A 17938-nucleotide genomic window follows, 5' to 3' on the forward strand; every position below is an offset into this window, starting at 1 on the left:
GTGCCAGGCTCAGATGGAGGGTTTCTGAGGTATCATCTAGCAAGGAGCTGTCCAGAGAGCTTTCTGCAGTGAGGTAGATGTTCCACATCTGTGCTGTCCTGGGTGCTGGCCGCTAGCTGGCGTCATCTGGCGATTGTGTCCTCAAAATGTGGCTAGTCTGATTGAGGAACTGAATTTTAAATTGTATTGCATTTTACTTCTTTTAGATTTAAATAGTTACACGTAGCTAGTGGCTTCCACGTTCGATGGTGCAGATTGGACCCAACCTACTTGCTTTACAAGTGAGGAAACTGAGCTTCGGGGAGGTCGGCCACCGTGTGGCCGTGGTTACTGGCCATGTTGAGGCTGGCGCCTGGGCCTCTTCCACAGGGCCAGCTCATTCCTCCCAACCCTGTGCTGCAGAGGCCGCTTAAATTCACCGGGTTTGTGCGCCGCCTGTTAGCGACACTTTGATCTGGAGGAGGAAATTATGGCAGCAGGCTCCTTCTGGGAGATCAGATGACTGGGCATCTGATGGGAGCCAGGAGGGGGAACCATGCTGACTCTGGAGCTGGCCAGCCTGGGTCTGAGTGCCAACTCAGCCATTCACCCACCCTGCAGCCTGGGGCAGGTCCTGGAAACTTCACAGGCCTCCACTCCTTACCTGTCAACTGGGGCTAATCGCATCACTTCAAAGGGTCGTCATGAGGTTTTCTTTAGTCACCCACATGGAGTTTAGAAGGGTGCCTGGCATATAGGAAGGACTCGGTAATGTTAGCTGCTCTCTCAGATCTCAGCTTAGGGGGCCGTTGCCCACTGGAGCAGGTGTCTGGAGGGGCGGGCTGCCTGCATGAGGAGGTGAATCTGAGCTGGGAGGGTTTCGAAGGATGGCTGCGCTTTTACTGAGTGGAAAAAAATGCGAGGATATGTATTCTTGGCAGAGGGAACAGCTTGTACGAAGACCCTGATGCCTAAAGCAACAAGTGATGGGTATCTGGGGCTCGTGCTCACACAGGAGCTTGAACTTGACCCCACTGAAGCAAAGAAGTGGCCTGATGACGGGGAAGGGAGGAAAACAGGGAGACCAGATAGGAGGCCGCTGTAAGGATGCAGGCAGAGGACGGGCGAAGCAGCAGATTGGTGGCGAGGATAGGCCAGGATTTATCTTTTTTTTTTTTTTTGAGATGGAGTTTCACTCTTGTTGCTCAGGCTGGAGTGCAATGGCAGGATCTCGGCTCACTGCAACCTCTGCATCTCGGTTTCAAGCAATTCTCCTGCCTCTGCCTCCCAAGTAGCAGGGATTACAAGCGCCCGCCACCACACCAGGCTAATTTTTGTTTTTTTGTTTTTTAGTAGAGATGGGGTTTCACCATGTTGGCCAGGCTGGTTTCGAACTCCTGACCTCAAGTGATTCACCCGCCTGAGCCTCCCAAAGTGCCAGGATTACAAGTGTGAGTGAGCTATTGCGCCCAGCCCAGGTTTTATCTCAACACATATTAAATAGTAGCTGGCATCTGCCTGGCAGTTTAAGATTTATAAAAGGAAAGGTTATTTCATTTGGTCCTTACAGCAGCACTGTTAGCTTGTAAGGAATTTTTCACTTCACAGAGGAGGAAACTGAGGCTTAAGGAGGCCATGGAGTCTGTAAATCGGGAAGCTGGGGCTTGAGCACTGCATGTTTCATTCTGTCCAGAAAGTCAGGTGCTTGCAGAAGAGGCTTTGTGCAAGGCCCCAGGGCAGGGCCTGTCAGGCAGGGGAGGGCACCTCACCTTGGCAGCTTTCTTTCTGCCTGAGACACTGCCTGGGGACGGGCCTGCTCCAGGGTTTGGGGTGACACACACTGGGGCGTGTGCAGATGTGCAGTCTGGCACACTGTCTATTTCTGGATTCTCAGAAGGATCTAAATGGTTCTGATCTGTTTTGGAGATTTTCTCAGGCCTGGATCTGATCTTGGGAAGGGGCTCCAAGGGGGCAGGTGAGCCTGGACTTGTAAAGGGAGGGCCAAGGCAGGGTTGCAGAGAATCTCTGGAGACTTTTGGAGCAGACATACAGATCTGCAGCTCTCATGCCCTTCCATCACTCTTTCCTATCTACCCTTTCCCTGCCCATGAATGGGCTTCTGATTTGACTGGTGCATGTTACCTAGGTCTGTCTGACTCCCAGCCCAGCATCATCTCTCCTCTTGAGGTGGGTGGAAGAGAGAGAGGAGGATACAGGATCTAGGATCTGGAATCACACAGACCCTGGGTGACCTTGGGCGCACCCCTTCTCTCAACCTCAGTTTTTCTATGAAATGGTGATAACACTTGCTTTGAATGTGAATAGATAACTCATCTTAGTGCTTGGGTGTAGTGGATACTTAGTACATCTTATTTGAGTAAACTCACCAACGGCTGACGCTCAGTTTGGGTGTGACAAGGCCGACCCCTAGTGAGGAGCTGCAAGGGTGTCAGGCAGTGGGGCGGTGACAGGGGAGGAGGCTTCCCGGGGGGTCTTCCTGATACCAGGCTCTGGGAGAGGCTCTCGGGCAGCTCCGAAGTGGAGTCTTGGTTTGGGTTTTCCCCATGAGCAGCCCTTGACACAGGGATTTGAGTTCAATTTGTTAATTTTTGGGAAATTAACAAATTTAATTTCCCAAAAATTAAATTCGGGATGGGAAGGAAACACCTGCACCAGAGGAATGGAAAAATGAGATAGGAAAAAAAGCCAGCAGTCAGGGTGGGTGGAGGGGGCCTCTGGAAGCCAGAGTGTGGCCCCAGGGTGTGGAACTGCTGTGTGTCAGCAGGAATCCCCTGCCTCCTGGCCTGGTGCGCACCTGCCTGCGGGGCCCGTTGGGCAGCAGTTCTGAAGTGGATAGGAAGGGACAGGCCCACTGCCTCAGGGCTCCACCTTGGGGCGTTCAAGCCACCTCTGCATTGGAGAATAGCCCTTCCGTCCTTCTGCCAGTGCTTAGGCCACTTCCGTACCACCAGACCAGCTCTGAGGCCTGAATGGCGTGCAGATGGCACTTAGCATTCCAGAGAACACTTGTGCTGGTGGGAGAGCCATGTAGTCACATGGGCGTCTTCATCAGGGAGCACGTGAGCTGGGATGACATGGCATGGGGAGATGCGGGGGATGTATCTTCTGGGTATAGACCCCTTAAAATGGTGGTCATCACCACCCGCCACTGTCAGCCTGGCCCTGCAGCTGCTCCCACCACCTCCCCAAACCTGGCTACTATACCCAGGAAGGGTCCCGGCTTCCCTTCTCTGTGCCTGGCCTGTTGTCTTCCCTCTTTTCCTGAGACCCTGTGCACCCCAACCTCCCGCTGGCCACCTCCCAGCCTGAACTCTGGCCAAGCCCCCATGGCTCAGGATGTGCCAGCTCAGCTACCTTCTCTCTGTTCCCCAAAAAGCCTCTTTTTTTCCTGCCTTGTGGCCTTGGCCCTCCTTCTCCCTAGACCAGTGGCACTGGGAACAGGCAGCTGGGAAGAAGCCGGGGACATAAAGCTAGCAGCTGTGGTGAGGATACCAGAGTGAGTGCTGAGAGTGAGGGCCCCAGGCTTCCTGTTTTTAATGATTAAGCCTCAGCCTCAAAAAGCTTTTGATAGCCTGGACAACATGGCCAGACCCTATCTCTACCAAAATGGAAAAAATTAGCCAGGTATGGTGGCATGTGCCTGTAGTCCCAGCTACTCAGGAGGCTGAGGTGGGAGGATTGCTTGAACCCAGGAGGTCGAGGCTGCAATGAGCTGAGATTGCACCACTGCACTGCAGCCTAGGTGACAGAGTGAGACTCTGTTAAAAAAAAAAAAAGCTTTGATTATGAGGTTATATCTATTGATAGTTACTGTATTAGAAATTAAAACTGAGGAGTTTAAAAGTATTTTAAATATTAATATTTTTATATGAATATTTAGTACTTTAAAGATTTAAAAATATTGTTTAATATTTTAACATTATAAAATGCAAGTACCAAGCCTATCACCTGTTTACATTAAGACTTTTTATGAAAAAATAACTTTTCCAAAACAAAAATGTGCTGAAGAGACTGGCATTATTCTACATTTTGCAAATCTCTTTATTGTGTGACTTTAAGTAAGCCACATTCTGCGTTTGATCTGTTGTTGCATTGCGCTGTTTGGGTTAAAGTAACTGAAGAACTGGACGGGCACGGTGGCTCACACCTGTAATCCCAGCACATTGGGAGGCCGAGGTGGGCGGATCATGAGGTTAAGAGATTGAGACCATCTTGGCCAACATGGTGAAAACCTGTCTCTACTGAAAATACAAAAAATTATCTGGGCGTGGTGGTGCGTGCCTGTAGTCCCAGCTACTCAGGAGGCTGAGGCAGGAGGATTGCTTGAAACCGGGAGGTGGAGGTTGCAGTGAGCTGAATTCATGCCACTTCACGAGATTCTGTCTCAAAAAAAAAAAAAAAAAAAAAATGTAGCTGAAGAACATCTGGCCTCACACAGTGTGTATTGGGAAGAGGATAGTATACTTTTTCCAATAATTGTCAATTTTTTTTATCAGAGAAAAATGGTATTCTTAAAGTTTTTGGTGTGTGAAACTGAAATATGTTTGTGATTCACATGGGTCTACCTTGCACTTTTTTTTTTTTTTTTTTCTGTCGCCCAGGCTGGAGTGCAATGGTGCGATCTCGGCTCACTACAACCTCTGCCTCCCAGTTCAAGCGATTCTCTTGCCTCAGCCTCCGGAGTAACTGGGATTACAGGTGCCCACCGACGCCCAGATAATTTTTGTCTTTTCAGTAGAGACGGGGTTTCACCATGTTGCCAGGCTGGTCTCAAACTCCTGACCTCAAATCATCCGTCTGCCTTGGCGTCCCAAAGTGCTGGGATTACAGGCGTGAGCCACCACGCCTGGCCACTCTTTGAATGGATCTTTTAGATGTGTGTGATTTCATAACCACATACATCGATCATTTGGAAAATATTGTTTCACCAAGTTATGCACGTCTTCCAAGTGTTGACACCCTTCATTGTATAATATCCTAAAAAAGCACATTTGTTTTCTGACCTCATCAGAAAAGTCCTTAGGTATTAGGATGCTGGGACCTTGCTGGTGGTGGATACGTGCTTTTCAAAATTCTACTCTTGGATTCTTTTTGGCTCAATTTTTTTTTGAGACGGAGTCTCGCTCTGTTGCCCAGGCTGGAGTGCAGTGGCGCAATCTCGGCTCACTGCAAACTCCACCTCCCGGGTTCATGCCATTCTCCTGCCTCAGCCTCCCAAGTAGCTGGGACTACAGGCACCCGCCACTACGCCTGGCTAATTTTTTGTATTTTTAGTAGAGACGGGGTTTCACTGTGGTCTCAATCTCCTGACCTCATGATCCACCCGCCTCAGCCTCCCAAAGTGCTGGGATTACAGGCGTGAGCCACCGCGCCCGGGCTTGGCTCAATTTTTAAATTATTGTCAGCACATGGTGTTTTATTTTTGTGATGGATTCACTTCATTGACTTGTGAGAAAATGTCTTCCAGATACCCAAGATTGAATAACCATTGTTTGTCGGTCGTTCTTTTAATTAATAATAGTGTTCCAGGTGAAAAAGTGGCTAGTGCAGCTGGCAGCTTAGAGACGAGCGCTTTTCACGGAGAGTTGGGTTTGCAGCAACAGGCATTGTGCACACTTCTCACCTCAGCACACAGAAGAGTAGAATGGCATGTACTTGAGTTTAGATTTAGTAAAATTAGGACTTTTGCAGGCGCAGCGGCTCACGCCCATAATCCCGGCACTTTTGGGAGGCTGAGGCAGTTGGTTCACTTGAGGACGAGTTCAAGACCAGCCTGGCCAACATAGCGAAACCCTATCTCTACTAGAAATATAAAAAATTAGCTGGGTGTGGTGGTACGTGCCTGCAATTCCAGCTACTTGGGAGGCTGACGCACAAGAATCGCTTGAACCCAGGAGGTGGAGGTTGCAGTGAGCTGAGATTGCGCCACTGCATTCAGCCTGAGTGATAGAGTGAGAGTCTGTCTCAAAAAAAGAAAAAAAATTAGTACCTTTTACACCTTCATCAAGGACATTCCTCAGTGAAACTGGACATCTCTCCTTCCCGTGAGTGTGTGGTCCGAGGATAGTGTTTGATGCTCTGGCCTTGACTGGGTCTGAGGCTTCAGCAGCTTGTTCCTCATTGCTTTTGTGCCATCAGGGCAAATGTCAACATAGTGAAAGGGGAAAGTAACATTTTAGTATCATCATTTTAGTATCATGATTAGTTATGACCTCGTGGATCCCCCATGGGTCTCAAGGACGTCCAGAGGTCAGAGGATGCAAGCTGAGAACCACTGGCCTGGGCATCCTCCTCCTTTGTCTGTAAACTCCAGGCCAGCTCAGGTCCCCCCATCATAGGCTTTTAAAATTCTCTGCTCTGGACCAGGCGTGGTGGCTCATGCCTGTAATCCCAGCACTTTGGGAGGCTGAGGCAGGTGGATCACTTGAGGTCAAGAGTTTGAGACCAGCCTGGCCAACATGGTGAAACCCTATCTCTACTAAAAATACAAAAATTAGCCGGAAATCGCATGAACCCAGGAGGCAGTGGTTGCAGTGAGCTGAGATTGTTCCACTACACACCAGCCTGGGCAACAGAGCGAGACTCCGTGTCAAAAAAAAGAAAAAAAATTTCTCTGCTCTGTTCCATCATTGCCTGTGCCGGTGTTGTTGATAGGACTATTTGATGATTGTTATCTAGACCAGATAGTGGTTCTGTTTTGCTCACCATTGGGGCCCTGGGGCCTGGCCCAGGTCCCAGTACACTGTAGACACTTGATGAACATTTGTTGACAGAATAAGCTGCTTTGTGTTGGGCCCCATGCTGGGGGTTTGGGGCCTGGAGCTGCAACAGACATTGTCCCTCTTCTCAAGATATTCCCAGCCCAGTGAAGGTGCCCAGCCGTGCTCTCAGATGGGCATGGGAAGACCATCTGGGAAGCAGCAGGGGACATGAAGCCAGCAGCTCTGATGAGGACACTAGGATGTGTGCTGAGGGGAGGGTCCTGGGCATGGTGGGGGCTCTGCGGCTAGTGATGGGAGCAGTGGCCAGGCCCTTGCTGGAACCTGGTCCCTGGACCCCTTAGAGTGGGACCTGTGTGGTTTCTGATGAGATCTTTTGTGCCTTTCTTTTCCCCCTCAGGTCACAGTTACCTGGAGAGGCTCCTGAATGTTGAGATGCCCCAGAAAGTTGGGTGAGTTCAGTTCCAGGGCTTTGCAGGTGGGCAGGGCACACCAGGACAGGGAGCCAAGGTGAGCACCAGGCTGGAAGCAATTCCTGGGCTGAGTCTTCCCCACTGAGCCTTGACTGCCCAGGGGCTGCCCCTTTTCCCTGTCTGACCAGGCAGTGAGTGATGTGGGTGTTGGCCGCCTGGTCTCCTTGCAGCGCCCGTCAGTTTTGCTGGTTGCCTGGCCAGACCTGACCCTGGGGCGTGGGCTGCAGAGGTTGGGGGTGAGGCGGAGCTGCCAGGAAGAGCTACATTCAAACTGGCTGGGGTAGGATAGGGGTGCTCCAGGATTACACCCAGTGCTTCGGGCCAGGACACAGACTCCTTTTCCTGGAGGCTGTGTCCTGCCGTCACTAAAACCAGCCCCCTCCCTCCTTCCTGCAGAGCAGAGGGTTTGTTCTTGGGATGGGGAAACAGGGTGACTGGGCAGACCTGCTGGCCTTGCCAGCCCCGTGATGAATAGAGAACAGACCACAAAAGAGATGCAGCTCACCTGGGCCCAAGAGGTGGAGGCGGAGCTGAGGACAGGGCTCACATCCTGAGCCAGCTCTGTGGTGGGGTGCTGGGGAGATGAAGCCACATTCTGAAGCTGATATCCCTTGTCTGTCCATGGAGCCATTGCCTGGAGCTGCCATCCTGCCATCCCGCAGGGGGCTGTGGGTTGGTGGCCCTGGCCACGGCACTTTGTGTTGATCTCTTGGGTCCCCATCCCTGGAGTGGGAGAGGGACTCCCTAGGGGGAGGGCGTGGACTAGCTGGGCAGTCCCCTCAGAGTCCCCCTTCTGTTTTCAGTTCTGAGCAGAAGGAGCCCTCCGAGAAGGCTGAGCCTGTAGCGGCAGCTGAGCCAGAGGTAAGACGGCTGCCTGGGGAAGGGAGGACTCACCTCTGGGGCTCCCACTCTGCCCTGCGGCCATCCTGGGCCTTGGGTTCCAGGTCGAGACCCCTAAAGCCTTGGTTCTTTCCACAGGTCCCTGAGAACAACGGAAATAACTCGTGGCCCCGCAATGAAACGGAGATTGCCGACAGCACACCCAACCCGAAGCCTGCAGCCAGCAGCCCGGAAACACCCTCTGCAGGGCAGCAAGGTGAGGCTTCCTGACCTGCCGTGTGCAGTGCCCGGAGCCACAGCAGGCCTTGGCGGCCTCGGCCTGACCTTCTCTCTTGGGATAAGGAAGCCCCATTTTCTGGGCCAGTAGGCTAAAGAGAAATTAAACCTGGGGGTACAGAGATCCCTTTTGAGTCTGTAGGCTTCACCTCCCACCGCTGGGCTGGAGCCGTCAGTGAGTGCAGCATGGGGGGCTGTAGCTGGTTGGGACAGGAAGCAGCGGAAGGGGCTGCACTGGGGTATGGATATGAAGAGGCCAGGTCAAGGCCTTGACTTTGACTCCAGGGGCCAGTGGGAAGAGCCGTAGGCTGGGGATTGAACACCCACCTGGCCTCCTGCTTTGCCTCCCCCGTCAGCTCCTTTCTGACCTTTGTGTGTCCATCCTTGTCTAAAGAAGGCTGGAGAGCAGTAGGTTTGGGAGTGTCTCACATCTCCCTGAGAAGGGTACCTCTCTCTGGTGGAAAGTGCACTGTAGCTGTGAGATCTTGAACACAGCCCCCTCCTCTTTACGACATGGTCAGGGACAATGGTCATGCCAGCCCCACAGCCCCAAGGGCTGCTGCGAGGAACTTTTGGAGTAAGGTGCACCTTCTTCTAGCAGTGAAACAAAATAATACTGACCCTACACCCTGCATGTTGATCCTGCAGCAGGAGCTGCCCCCTCCTCCTGTCATGGCCACACCAGCTGCATGGCCCAGGAGGGATGGGATTTAGAAGCTGTGCAAGGGGCTTGGAGCTCCTGCTTCTACAAGGTGTCTACACACCGTTCTTAGTGTCAGAGGTGGGTGGGGCACGTCTGGAGCTGCCGCCTCAACAGGACCCTCCCGCCCTGCCTTGCCTACCATAGAGCCAGGCACTCGCGGGGAGGTGTTCATGAGCTGGGGGTAGCCAGGCCCTGGCATCTGTAGATTTGTATTTTTAGTAGAGGCGGGGTTTCACTATGTTGGCCAGGCTGGTGCTGAACTCCTGACCTCAAGGGATCTGCCCGCCTTGGCCTCCCAAAGTGCTTGTAGATTCCTCAAGGCTAGTCAGGGTTAAGGCTGATATGTCTGCGTTTGGCCACCCGGGAGCTGCCAGGAAGGGAGCCTTGCCCACTGCCAAGGCTGCTGCCCAGGGACCTCTTCCCCCTAGACCCCTATTCCCACCCTGCGGCCGCCATCATTTCTGCAGCCTTGCTGAAATTGCTATCTTCACAGAGGCCAAGATGGACCAAGCAGATGGACCCAGAGAGCCACCGCAGAGTGCCAGGTTTGCATCAGGGAAAGGGTGTGTGGGCAACTCTGAGGGCCCTGGAGGACATGGCCTTGTGTCCTTGCTCAGGGAAGGTGCATGTGTGCTCAGGGGCTTCAGAGCCTCTCTGCTGGGGTGTGGTCTGGTGTTGTGGCTTAACCAAGGAGGCGGCTCCATGCTGTGGATGAGCGCCAGCCTGTGAATAGGGCGACCCCGTCTTGGTGTGGTCTCCTGGCCGTGTGACCTTGGACTGTTCACCCCCCTTCCTCTGAGTGGGCAGCAGAGGGTTGCTTAGGCTCTGCAGCCTCTTTCAGTCTAGAGGCCTGTCGCCTGGGCCCGATATTGTTCACCGGGGTGACTTTTGATGGGGCGTGGCTGGGCTGTGGCGGGCTGCCCTGTGATGCCACTGCCCGTGCCTTGGCAGGAGGAAGCGCAGCTACAAGCAGGCGGTGAGTGAGCTGGACGAGGAGCAGCACCTGGAGGATGAGGAGCTGCAGCCCCCCAGGAGCAAGACCCCTTCCTCACCCTGCCGGGCCAGCAAGGTGAGCCAGGCGCCTGCCCTGTCCTGGAGCCCTGACCCCCTTCGGTACCCTGCCCCGCCTGCCCACTCCTGACCCTGGTCCTCGTCTGCAGGTGGTGCGGCCCCTCCGGACCTTTCTGCACACAGTGCAGAGGAACCAGATGCTCATGACCCCGACCTCAGCCCCCCGCAGCGTCATGAAGTCCTTTATTAAGCGCAACACTCCCCTGCGCATGGACCCCAAGGTGAGGGGCCTGTGCCCAGGTCGGGCTTTGTGGGAGCCGGGCAGTGTGGCTGAAGGTCCAGTCTGTCCCCTAAGATACTGGGAGTAGTGTGAGCCTGGGCGGAGGCAAGTATGGCCTGGCACTGTTAGGGGCCAGCTGAAGCCTCTGGGGCCACCGGCTGCCTTGACCTCTGGGGGCACTGTCCTGCACTTGACCTTGTGGGCTCTGGACTGCAGCCTGGAGGCTCAGCTGGCTCAGTGTGAGCCCTGGGGATCTGTGTGGTTAAGGTGAGGGGTACTTGTGGACACCTCCACCATTGGGGTGAGGGTTGGGTGACAGAAGAGGCGGTGGGGGTGCTGTTGGCAGGAGGGCAGGCCCCACGCAGGCTTGCTAGCACAGCTGGGCATGTGGCCTGCCTGGCAGGATGCCCCCCAGCCTGGCATTAACTCTTGCCTTTTCCCTTGTCTCCTCTCCACAGTGCAGCTTCGTCGTAAGTAAAGCCTTTTCCTGTCGGTAACCTCGCCCCACCTAGCACTCACCCGCTGTAGCCCCTTCCCTGCATAGCTGACAGCACCTGTAGATGCACTAACATTGTAAGTGGGAAGGGAGCCTTAGGAAGAGAGTGGGACGGTGAGGGGTGCACTGTCTGGAGGCGCCCAGCAGTTCTGGGCCCCAGCGTCCTTCTCTGCCCTCCCTGCCCTCGACTCTGCTCCTAGGAGGAAGCAAGAAGGTGCGGCTTTTCACCAGGGCTACAGCTTGATGTATTCCCCACAGCCACCTTCCCTCCCTCCTCCCCAGCACCAGGCCCTGTCAGGGTCTCTGGGTCTTTGAAGAGAACAGACAGGTTGTCTGTGGTCCCCAGAGCCACTGAGATTTATTGGTTCACAGACCTGAGCAGTAGCTTTGAGGCAGTGGGGTGATGGGAGAGGGCAAGTGTGGGTCTGAACTGAGGTGGAAATGCTGGGTCTTGCTGTGCTGGGTGACAGTAGAACAGTGGGTGGTAGCTTCTAGAAACAAGTCACAGAAGCTGTTCTCTTCTCAGACACCTCAGAGCTGAGCTGAGCCAGGCTGGCCCTGAGCAAGGACCCTCAGATGGGGACATGTTTAGCCCATAGCCTCAGCTCCCCATGCCATTTGCCAAGGCCACAGTCGCCTCATTCCTTTAGTTCCTGCAAGCCTTCTGAAGGGTCCTCTGCAGCCACACAGGGACACCTGTGACAGCTGGGAGGGCTTCTGCCTCCAGTTGAGGGCCTCGGCAGGTGAGAGGGGCTTCCCAGCAGCTGGCCAGGTGGGCCCTGAACCGGCTTCTCCTCATGGAGGCCTGTTCCCCTCTTGCTGGAGAGGGTGACTGACAGTATACCTTTCAGTGGCCTTACCACCGGTGCCGATTAGAGCCCTGCAGGTCTCACAGGGTGATAGAGAAGACCAGGAAGTGGTCCCCTTTCCTGCTTTCGGGATCCCAGGTCCCTGCACAGGGCATCTAGTGGGTGGGAACAGTCCATAGTTAGGAGACCAGGGGCCTACAGAGTCATTTTGGACTGCATCCTGAACATTATGCTATGAGCCTCTGGGTCTTGTTTAAATCTATGGACAATGTTGATATTGTCTCAGCATTGCAATTTAGCAGCAATTGACCTGGTTAGGTTTAGGCTCTAGGTTCCCATCTGCCTTCTGTGGACTGTGGTTCCAATGTTAGTCCCGATTTTGAAGATGGCAGTGCTGTTTGGACTTTTCCCGGATGTGTGCCAGTCAGCAGTCAGCCTGGGACTTGGTAGGTGGTCTGTTAGTTTGGTTCTCAGCCTTTGGTGTGATAATTAGGGTCAGATCCTAGCATCTGCAGCTTGGAGCTGAGCCTAGGTGTTCGTCAATAACCTGCAGTATCATTTTCCCGATCTCCCCTGGGGCTCCCCTTTCTGTCCTCCAGCCGGGAAGCTGGGGCTTCAGTTACCTTGTTCTGCTTGTTCTACAACCACGTCCAGGGCCACCTGCCAGGGGGACAGGGAAAGAACAACACACAGGATTTGGCCCACACTTTTGGGATCACAGCTCCTCCTCTGAGTTTTGACTTGGCAGCTTTCTCTGTCCAGGGTCACCTGGCAGGTGGACAGGCAGAAGAGCAACACACAGGGTTTGGCCCACACTTTTGGGATCACAGCTCCTCCCTCGAATTTTGACTTGGCAGCTTTTCTTGAACTGCTGCTGCCCCTGGTTGCCGTAGGACTGCTTGTGGGCTGGAGCACAAGGCAAAGAAGAAAAGAGAACAAACAAAAATGGGGTTTCTGCCTTCTCTGAGCATTAGATACTCCCTTTCTGCTGCTGGAGTCAGGACTAGAGGGCTTGTCCTGGAATTCTTTCTGTCCGTGCCCCAGTGACTCCTTTGGAGTTCCAGGCTGTGTTCAGTTAGGCTGGAGGAAAACAATGGGGAACTCACTGCTGGTTGGCTGGTGCTTCCAAGTCTGGTCTTCTTCCCTGTCTGCCTGCTCCTCTTTAGTTTTCAGAGGCCTCAAGTAGCTGCTCCTTGCATTCTGTCCAGGTTCTGTAGCTGCGTTCAGTGGGAGAGAGAGGTGGAGTGTGTCTGCTTCATCTTACCCGTTACTGGGACCCGTTCTCTCCGTCTTTGGGAGGATGGTATTACCTTGGAGCCAGATTTCTAGGTGAGAGTGCTCCTCCAGTTAGGCTCAGAAGCCAAGGAGAAATCGATAGTAACCAGTACAGGAAGAGGGGCAGCTATTGGACACTGTGCCCAAAGGTGGGAGTCTACTGGGAGCCAGGTTGGAGTGATGGGTGTGGAGCTTCACTCTGGGTCCCAGCCTCCACCCAGCCCCAGACTGTTCAAGGGGAAAGCACCAGCCTTGTCCTTGGCCAGGGAGGGTTTAGAGCCCCTGCCCATTCTTGCTGGCTGCCCATTGCTGTGGCTGTGCCCCTGGGGCTTTCTGTGTCTGCCCAGGAGGGGGTGCCAGCATCAGTCAGCTTTTCAGCCAACGAGTACTTTTTAAAAGTTGCCTTCAAAATGAACGTAGCCAGCTGGGCGTGGTGGCTCACGCCTGTAATCCCAGTGCTTTGGGAGGTCAAGGTGGGCGGATCCCTTGAGGTCAGGAGTTCAGCACCAGCCTGGCCAACATAGTGAAACCCCGCCTCTACTAGAAATACAAAAATTAGCTGGGTGTGGTGGCACACGCCTGTAGCTCCAGCTACTCGGGAGGCTGAGGCACGAGAATCTCTTGAACCTGGGAGGTGGAGGGTACGGTGAGCCGAGATCACGCCATTACACTCCAGCCTGGGTGACAGAGCAGACTCTGTCTCCAAAAAAAAAAAAAAAAGGTGCATAGCCATGTCACAGGAAGTTTGGAAAATAAAAGAAAAGTAATACCATCCCTAATCCATCTCACTAGACTATAGTAACATCTGTTAGCATTTGGCAATATTTCCTTTTTTTTTTCAACTATTATGAAATTGTTGATATACACAATAGAATATATGTATACATATAGTATGGATGTTACAAAACATGATAGTAGTAAGTTAACCCTTGCGTCTGCACCACCCCCTTACTAGAACATTCACCGTGACTGGGAGAGCTGCCTTTCTGCTCCTCACCCTTCCAAGCTCATCCTTCATCATTTTCTTTTTCAAAGCACAGTTCATGTAGTTGTCATCAGCACATAAATCCTATTTGGAGCCTGACTTTTGTGCTGCCCAAAACTTGGCAGGGCTCAGTGGAGGGCACTGTGGCTCAGGCCCTTGTGAGGTAGCTGAGTACTCCTGGGAGGAAAGATGGGAGCTGCGGGCCTTGGCTTGGGTGCTGTTGGGCCCACGCTGGGGATACCTCTGCCTAAGAAGCATTCTGATGCTGCCACCCACGTGGCTGCAGGATGCTGGGGACTGTGGGCAGCTTTTGGGGCTGGGTAGGGGGTCGTCCTTGCTCATGTCCCATCTCCCTCGTTCACTGCCACCCCAGGAGAAGGAGCGGCAGCGCCTGGAGAACCTGCGGCGGAAGGAGGAGGCCGAGCAGCTGCGCAGGCAGAAGGTGGAGGAGGACAAGCGGCGGCGGCTGAAGGAGGTGAAGCTGTAAGTGGCCTGGCTCTCTGGACTGTGGTCTGTCCCAGCCTTGGTGGGGCTCCCCATGACTGTCCTATGCCCCGCAGGAAGCGTGAGGAACGTCTCCGCAAGGTGCTGCAGGCCCGTGAGCGGGTGGAGCAGATGAAGGAGGAGAAGAAGAAGCAGATTGAGCAGAAGTTTGCTCAGATCGACGAGAAGACTGAGAAGGTGGGAGCCTGGGCTGTGGGGGCCCAGGCAATTCAGACTTGGACCAAGAGTTAGGACTGGACCCCTCAGGAAATTGCAGATTTGTCAGTGTACCCCTGTACCCATCTCCGGTCTGCCCCACGGGCCCTGGAGTCCACTCGGAGCTCAGCCAAGGGCTGACGCTCTCAGCTCTGGGTTTCCCTGGCAGCCCTTTGTGAGTGGGGTCTGACACTCAGGCAGGACTGGCTTCTGGTGTCCTCTCCCTGGGCGGTGGGAACAAGCCAGGTGTTCAAGGGCAGGTGGGGCCTGTCACGCAGAGTTCTGGGCCCCACTCTGCAGGATTGAATGTGGGTGCTCTAATGGGCACGTGTGGGTGGGCTCTGCAGGCCAAAGAAGAGCGGCTGGCGGAGGAGAAGGCCAAGAAAAAGGCGGCGGCCAAGAAGATGGAGGAGGTGGAGGCGCGCAGGAAGCAGGAGGAGGAGGCGCGTAGGCTCAGGTGGCTGCAGCAGGTGCGAGCGCAGGTGGGCCTCAGGGAGGAGGTGGGGGGGGGTGTGCGCTGTCTCAGCACCATGGGGCCCTACTGGGCGCACCCCACCTTGTGTGGTTGACCCAGACCATCTTGTTGCTTCATGCCAAGGAGGAGGTTTCCCAGAAGCCTCCAGGGCGGGGATGGTGACCAGAACCTGCCTCTCATCTTCTGTAGCAGCAGTAATTTGAGGGTTAAGTGGTCGTACTCGGAGCCAGACTGCCTAAGTCAGCTCTGCCATTTATTAGCTGTGTGACCTTCTGCAGGCTGTTTGACCTCTCTGCTTCCATGTGTTCAAGTAGCAGTGAGGGTTAAATGTGTTAATGTCTGTAAAATGCTCAGTAGTGTCTGATGCCTGCTAAGCATTCTATACAATTGCTGTTATGGTCCACCCCCTGACTGTTCTGTCTGTAAGAGTAAGGGCCCACCTCTTCCCAGTCAGTCTTAGGACTCTAGAGAAGGCAAATCCATCATTAGGGGTTATGTGACTAGTTACCAAGGTCAGTTATTTACTGTGTGCTAGGCCCTGTTCTAAGTGTGTTGTGCATATAAACCCAGCAACCTCATGAAGTGTAGGAATAACTGCGGTCTCCATTTTATAGACGAGGAAACAGGCCAGAGGGTTTAAATGCTTGCCCGTTGTTTCATAGCTAGCGAATTTGGCTCCGAGGTTCCTTTCTGGTAAATCTACAGCAGCAGCAGCTGTCACAAGATGCCTTTTCAGGCTGCTGCTGGTGGTTCTGGCAGAGCCTTGCTCGGGATGTCCCACGGTGCCCTTCCTGCGGTGTCCGTCGTGGTGGCTGATCTGAGGGGCACCTGGGCTTCGGGGGAGTAGGGCTGCTGTCCTGCCTCTCTGGCCCGGGCCTGGCCACAGCACCTGACCTTGCTCTCCGTTTCAGGAGGAGGAAGAGCGGCGGCACCAAGAGCTGCTGCAGAAGAAGAAGGAAGAGGAGCAGGAGCGGCTGCGGAAGGCGGCCGAGGCTAAGCGGCTGGCAGAGCAGCGGGAGCAGGAGCGGCGCGAGCAGGAGCGGCGGGAGCAGGAGCGGCGGGAGCAGGAGCGGCGGGAGCAGGAGCGGCAGCTGGCAGAGCAGGAGTGGCGGCGGGAACAGGAACGGCTCCAGGCCGAGAGGTGAGGGACCTGCTGGCCCGCCTGCCTGCCCTCCATGTGTGGAAGAGAGACGGTGTGAACCTTGCCTGGACACGGCCCCACCTGCATGTGACGGTTTGCAGGTGCTTTCCTTAGCACCAAACCCAGAGGCCTATAGCTAGTGGCCCACCTGAATACACTGCCCATTGGCTATGGGAGATCCAAGGAGTGGTAGGTGGGCTTGCTTAGGGCTTGGCTTGGTTCTGCCTCCAGCTGCATGTGCTGACCTCTTAGGTGTCTTTTTGTAACTGGCAGAGGTGTGGTGCTCAGAGGATGAGTTGATATTTCTCAGCAGGGCCACCATGGGCATTTTGGGCAGGAGAGATCTTTGTGTTACATTGCAGGATGTTTGGCATCCTTGGCCCCTGTCCCCACTAAATGCATGTCCCCTGGTGAGGACAATAACTCAGATTGCCCCCTACTGATATTTTCAGACTATTCCCCTGCCTTAGGAACCGTGGACCCAGGAGCCCTGGGATCTTCCAGCTCTGCAGATGCAGTGGTCTCTGTACAATAAGCAAGAGTTCCATGTTTAGTTTTACAGGCATTTGTCCTGGGCCTACCCTGTGCCTGGTTGTTCTGAGAGTCGTGGGGATGCCAAGGAGGAAAAGCCACACTCACTGTTGGTCATGAGATACGTGGGATCCCGTGTCTGTGCACACAGAAGTAGAGCACAAGGCCCGTGTGTGTGAGACATGCAGGCCCCGTAGCTGTTCCCTCTCCCGCTCTACCTCCTGGGAACCACCAGGCAGCACTTTTTTTCTGTGTCCATCTTTGTGGGTGGCTTCAGGTTTATCAGAGAAGTGAAGAGTCGCAGCCAGAGGGCCGCACTGCGTCAGGGCTGCTTGACGGGGACAAAGCTGTCCTTGGTCCTCTGAGCAGAGTCTAGGAAGGCGAGAAGGCGTAGGGTGCAGGTAATGTGCAGGGTGCTGGGCAGGGCAGGGGGCTTTGAGGGTGGCGGTGTGATAGTCATAGTGTCGGCAGCTTTGGTGGGTACCCGAGCTGCATGCTTTATACCTGTCTCCTTGTTTAGTCCTCAGTTGAAGCCCATGGTGGCATGGGAGCCATCAGCTCCACTTCACACAGGGGGAAACAGGTCCAGAGAGGTTAAATGACATGTTCAAAGTCATGAGCCAGTGTGTTGTGGAGGTGACTCCAGAACTCATCTACAGCTCCTTGTTCATGCTTGGAGCCGGTGTCTGCCCTGAAGGTTAGGATAATAAGGGGTATTGTGGATTGTCCCATTTGATTCTTGTGTTGACCCTGGAGGAAGTGTGTTATGGTCTCCATTGTATAAAAGTGTTATGAGGCTCAGAGACCTAAGTTACAAGGAAAAGTGGGGGGCCAAATGTTGGGCTCCAGCTTGTGTTCCTTGCACCCTCAGGTGTGCACACTTCTAGCTGCTGGGGCAAAAGCGTAGCTCTTGGCTCTAAGCTGGTTGCCCATTCGGCAATCCCACTTTCTAAGGTGTGTCCTACTGGCTGGGCTTGGCTTCCCCAGCAGGGATGGGAACAGGGCTTGGGCTGGGGCTCCACTTCCTATCCTAACAGGCTCTTGCTGGGTCCTCAGGGAGCTGCAGGAGCGGGAGAAGGCCCTGTGGCTGCAGAAGGAGCGGCTGCAGAAGGAGCGGCTGCAGAAGGAACTGGAGGAGAAGAAGAAGGTGAGGGGAGCTGGGTTGCGGGCTCCCCTGGGGCCTGCCCTGAGCTGTGGGCCGGTCTGGACTCCTGCGGCAGGGGCT

The 17938-nt window shown here is 54.3% G+C and overlaps 1 protein-coding gene across 8 annotated transcripts in view; it reads left to right on the top strand.

Moving 5' to 3' along the window:
• INCENP (inner centromere protein) overlaps positions 1-17938 on the top strand; it is a 41812-nt gene that overhangs the window by 17702 nt on the left and 6172 nt on the right. For 5 of the 8 annotated variants that reach the window (XM_058438801.1, XM_058438800.1, XM_058438799.1 and 2 more), the window contains 12 exons: positions 7120-7171; positions 7996-8053; positions 8171-8288; positions 9505-9556; positions 9963-10080; positions 10172-10303; positions 10761-10772; positions 14241-14350; positions 14428-14548; positions 14914-15048; positions 15953-16182; positions 17770-17860. In XM_058438801.1, the coding sequence (XP_058294784.1) occupies positions 7120-7171; positions 7996-8053; positions 8171-8288; positions 9505-9556; positions 9963-10080; positions 10172-10303; positions 10761-10772; positions 14241-14350; positions 14428-14548; positions 14914-15048; positions 15953-16182; positions 17770-17860 (1229 nt within the window). The remainder of the gene's footprint in view (positions 1-7119; positions 7172-7995; positions 8054-8170; positions 8289-9504; positions 9557-9962; positions 10081-10171; positions 10304-10760; positions 10773-14240; positions 14351-14427; positions 14549-14913; positions 15049-15952; positions 16183-17769; positions 17861-17938) is intronic. The other 3 variants (XM_032153079.2, XM_032153080.2, XM_058438804.1) reach the window with 3 other exon arrangements.

Source organism: Hylobates moloch, unplaced genomic scaffold, assembly GCF_009828535.3.
Source record: "Hylobates moloch isolate HMO894 unplaced genomic scaffold, HMol_V3 SCAFFOLD_5, whole genome shotgun sequence".
Lineage (NCBI taxonomy): Eukaryota > Metazoa > Chordata > Mammalia > Primates > Hylobatidae > Hylobates > Hylobates moloch.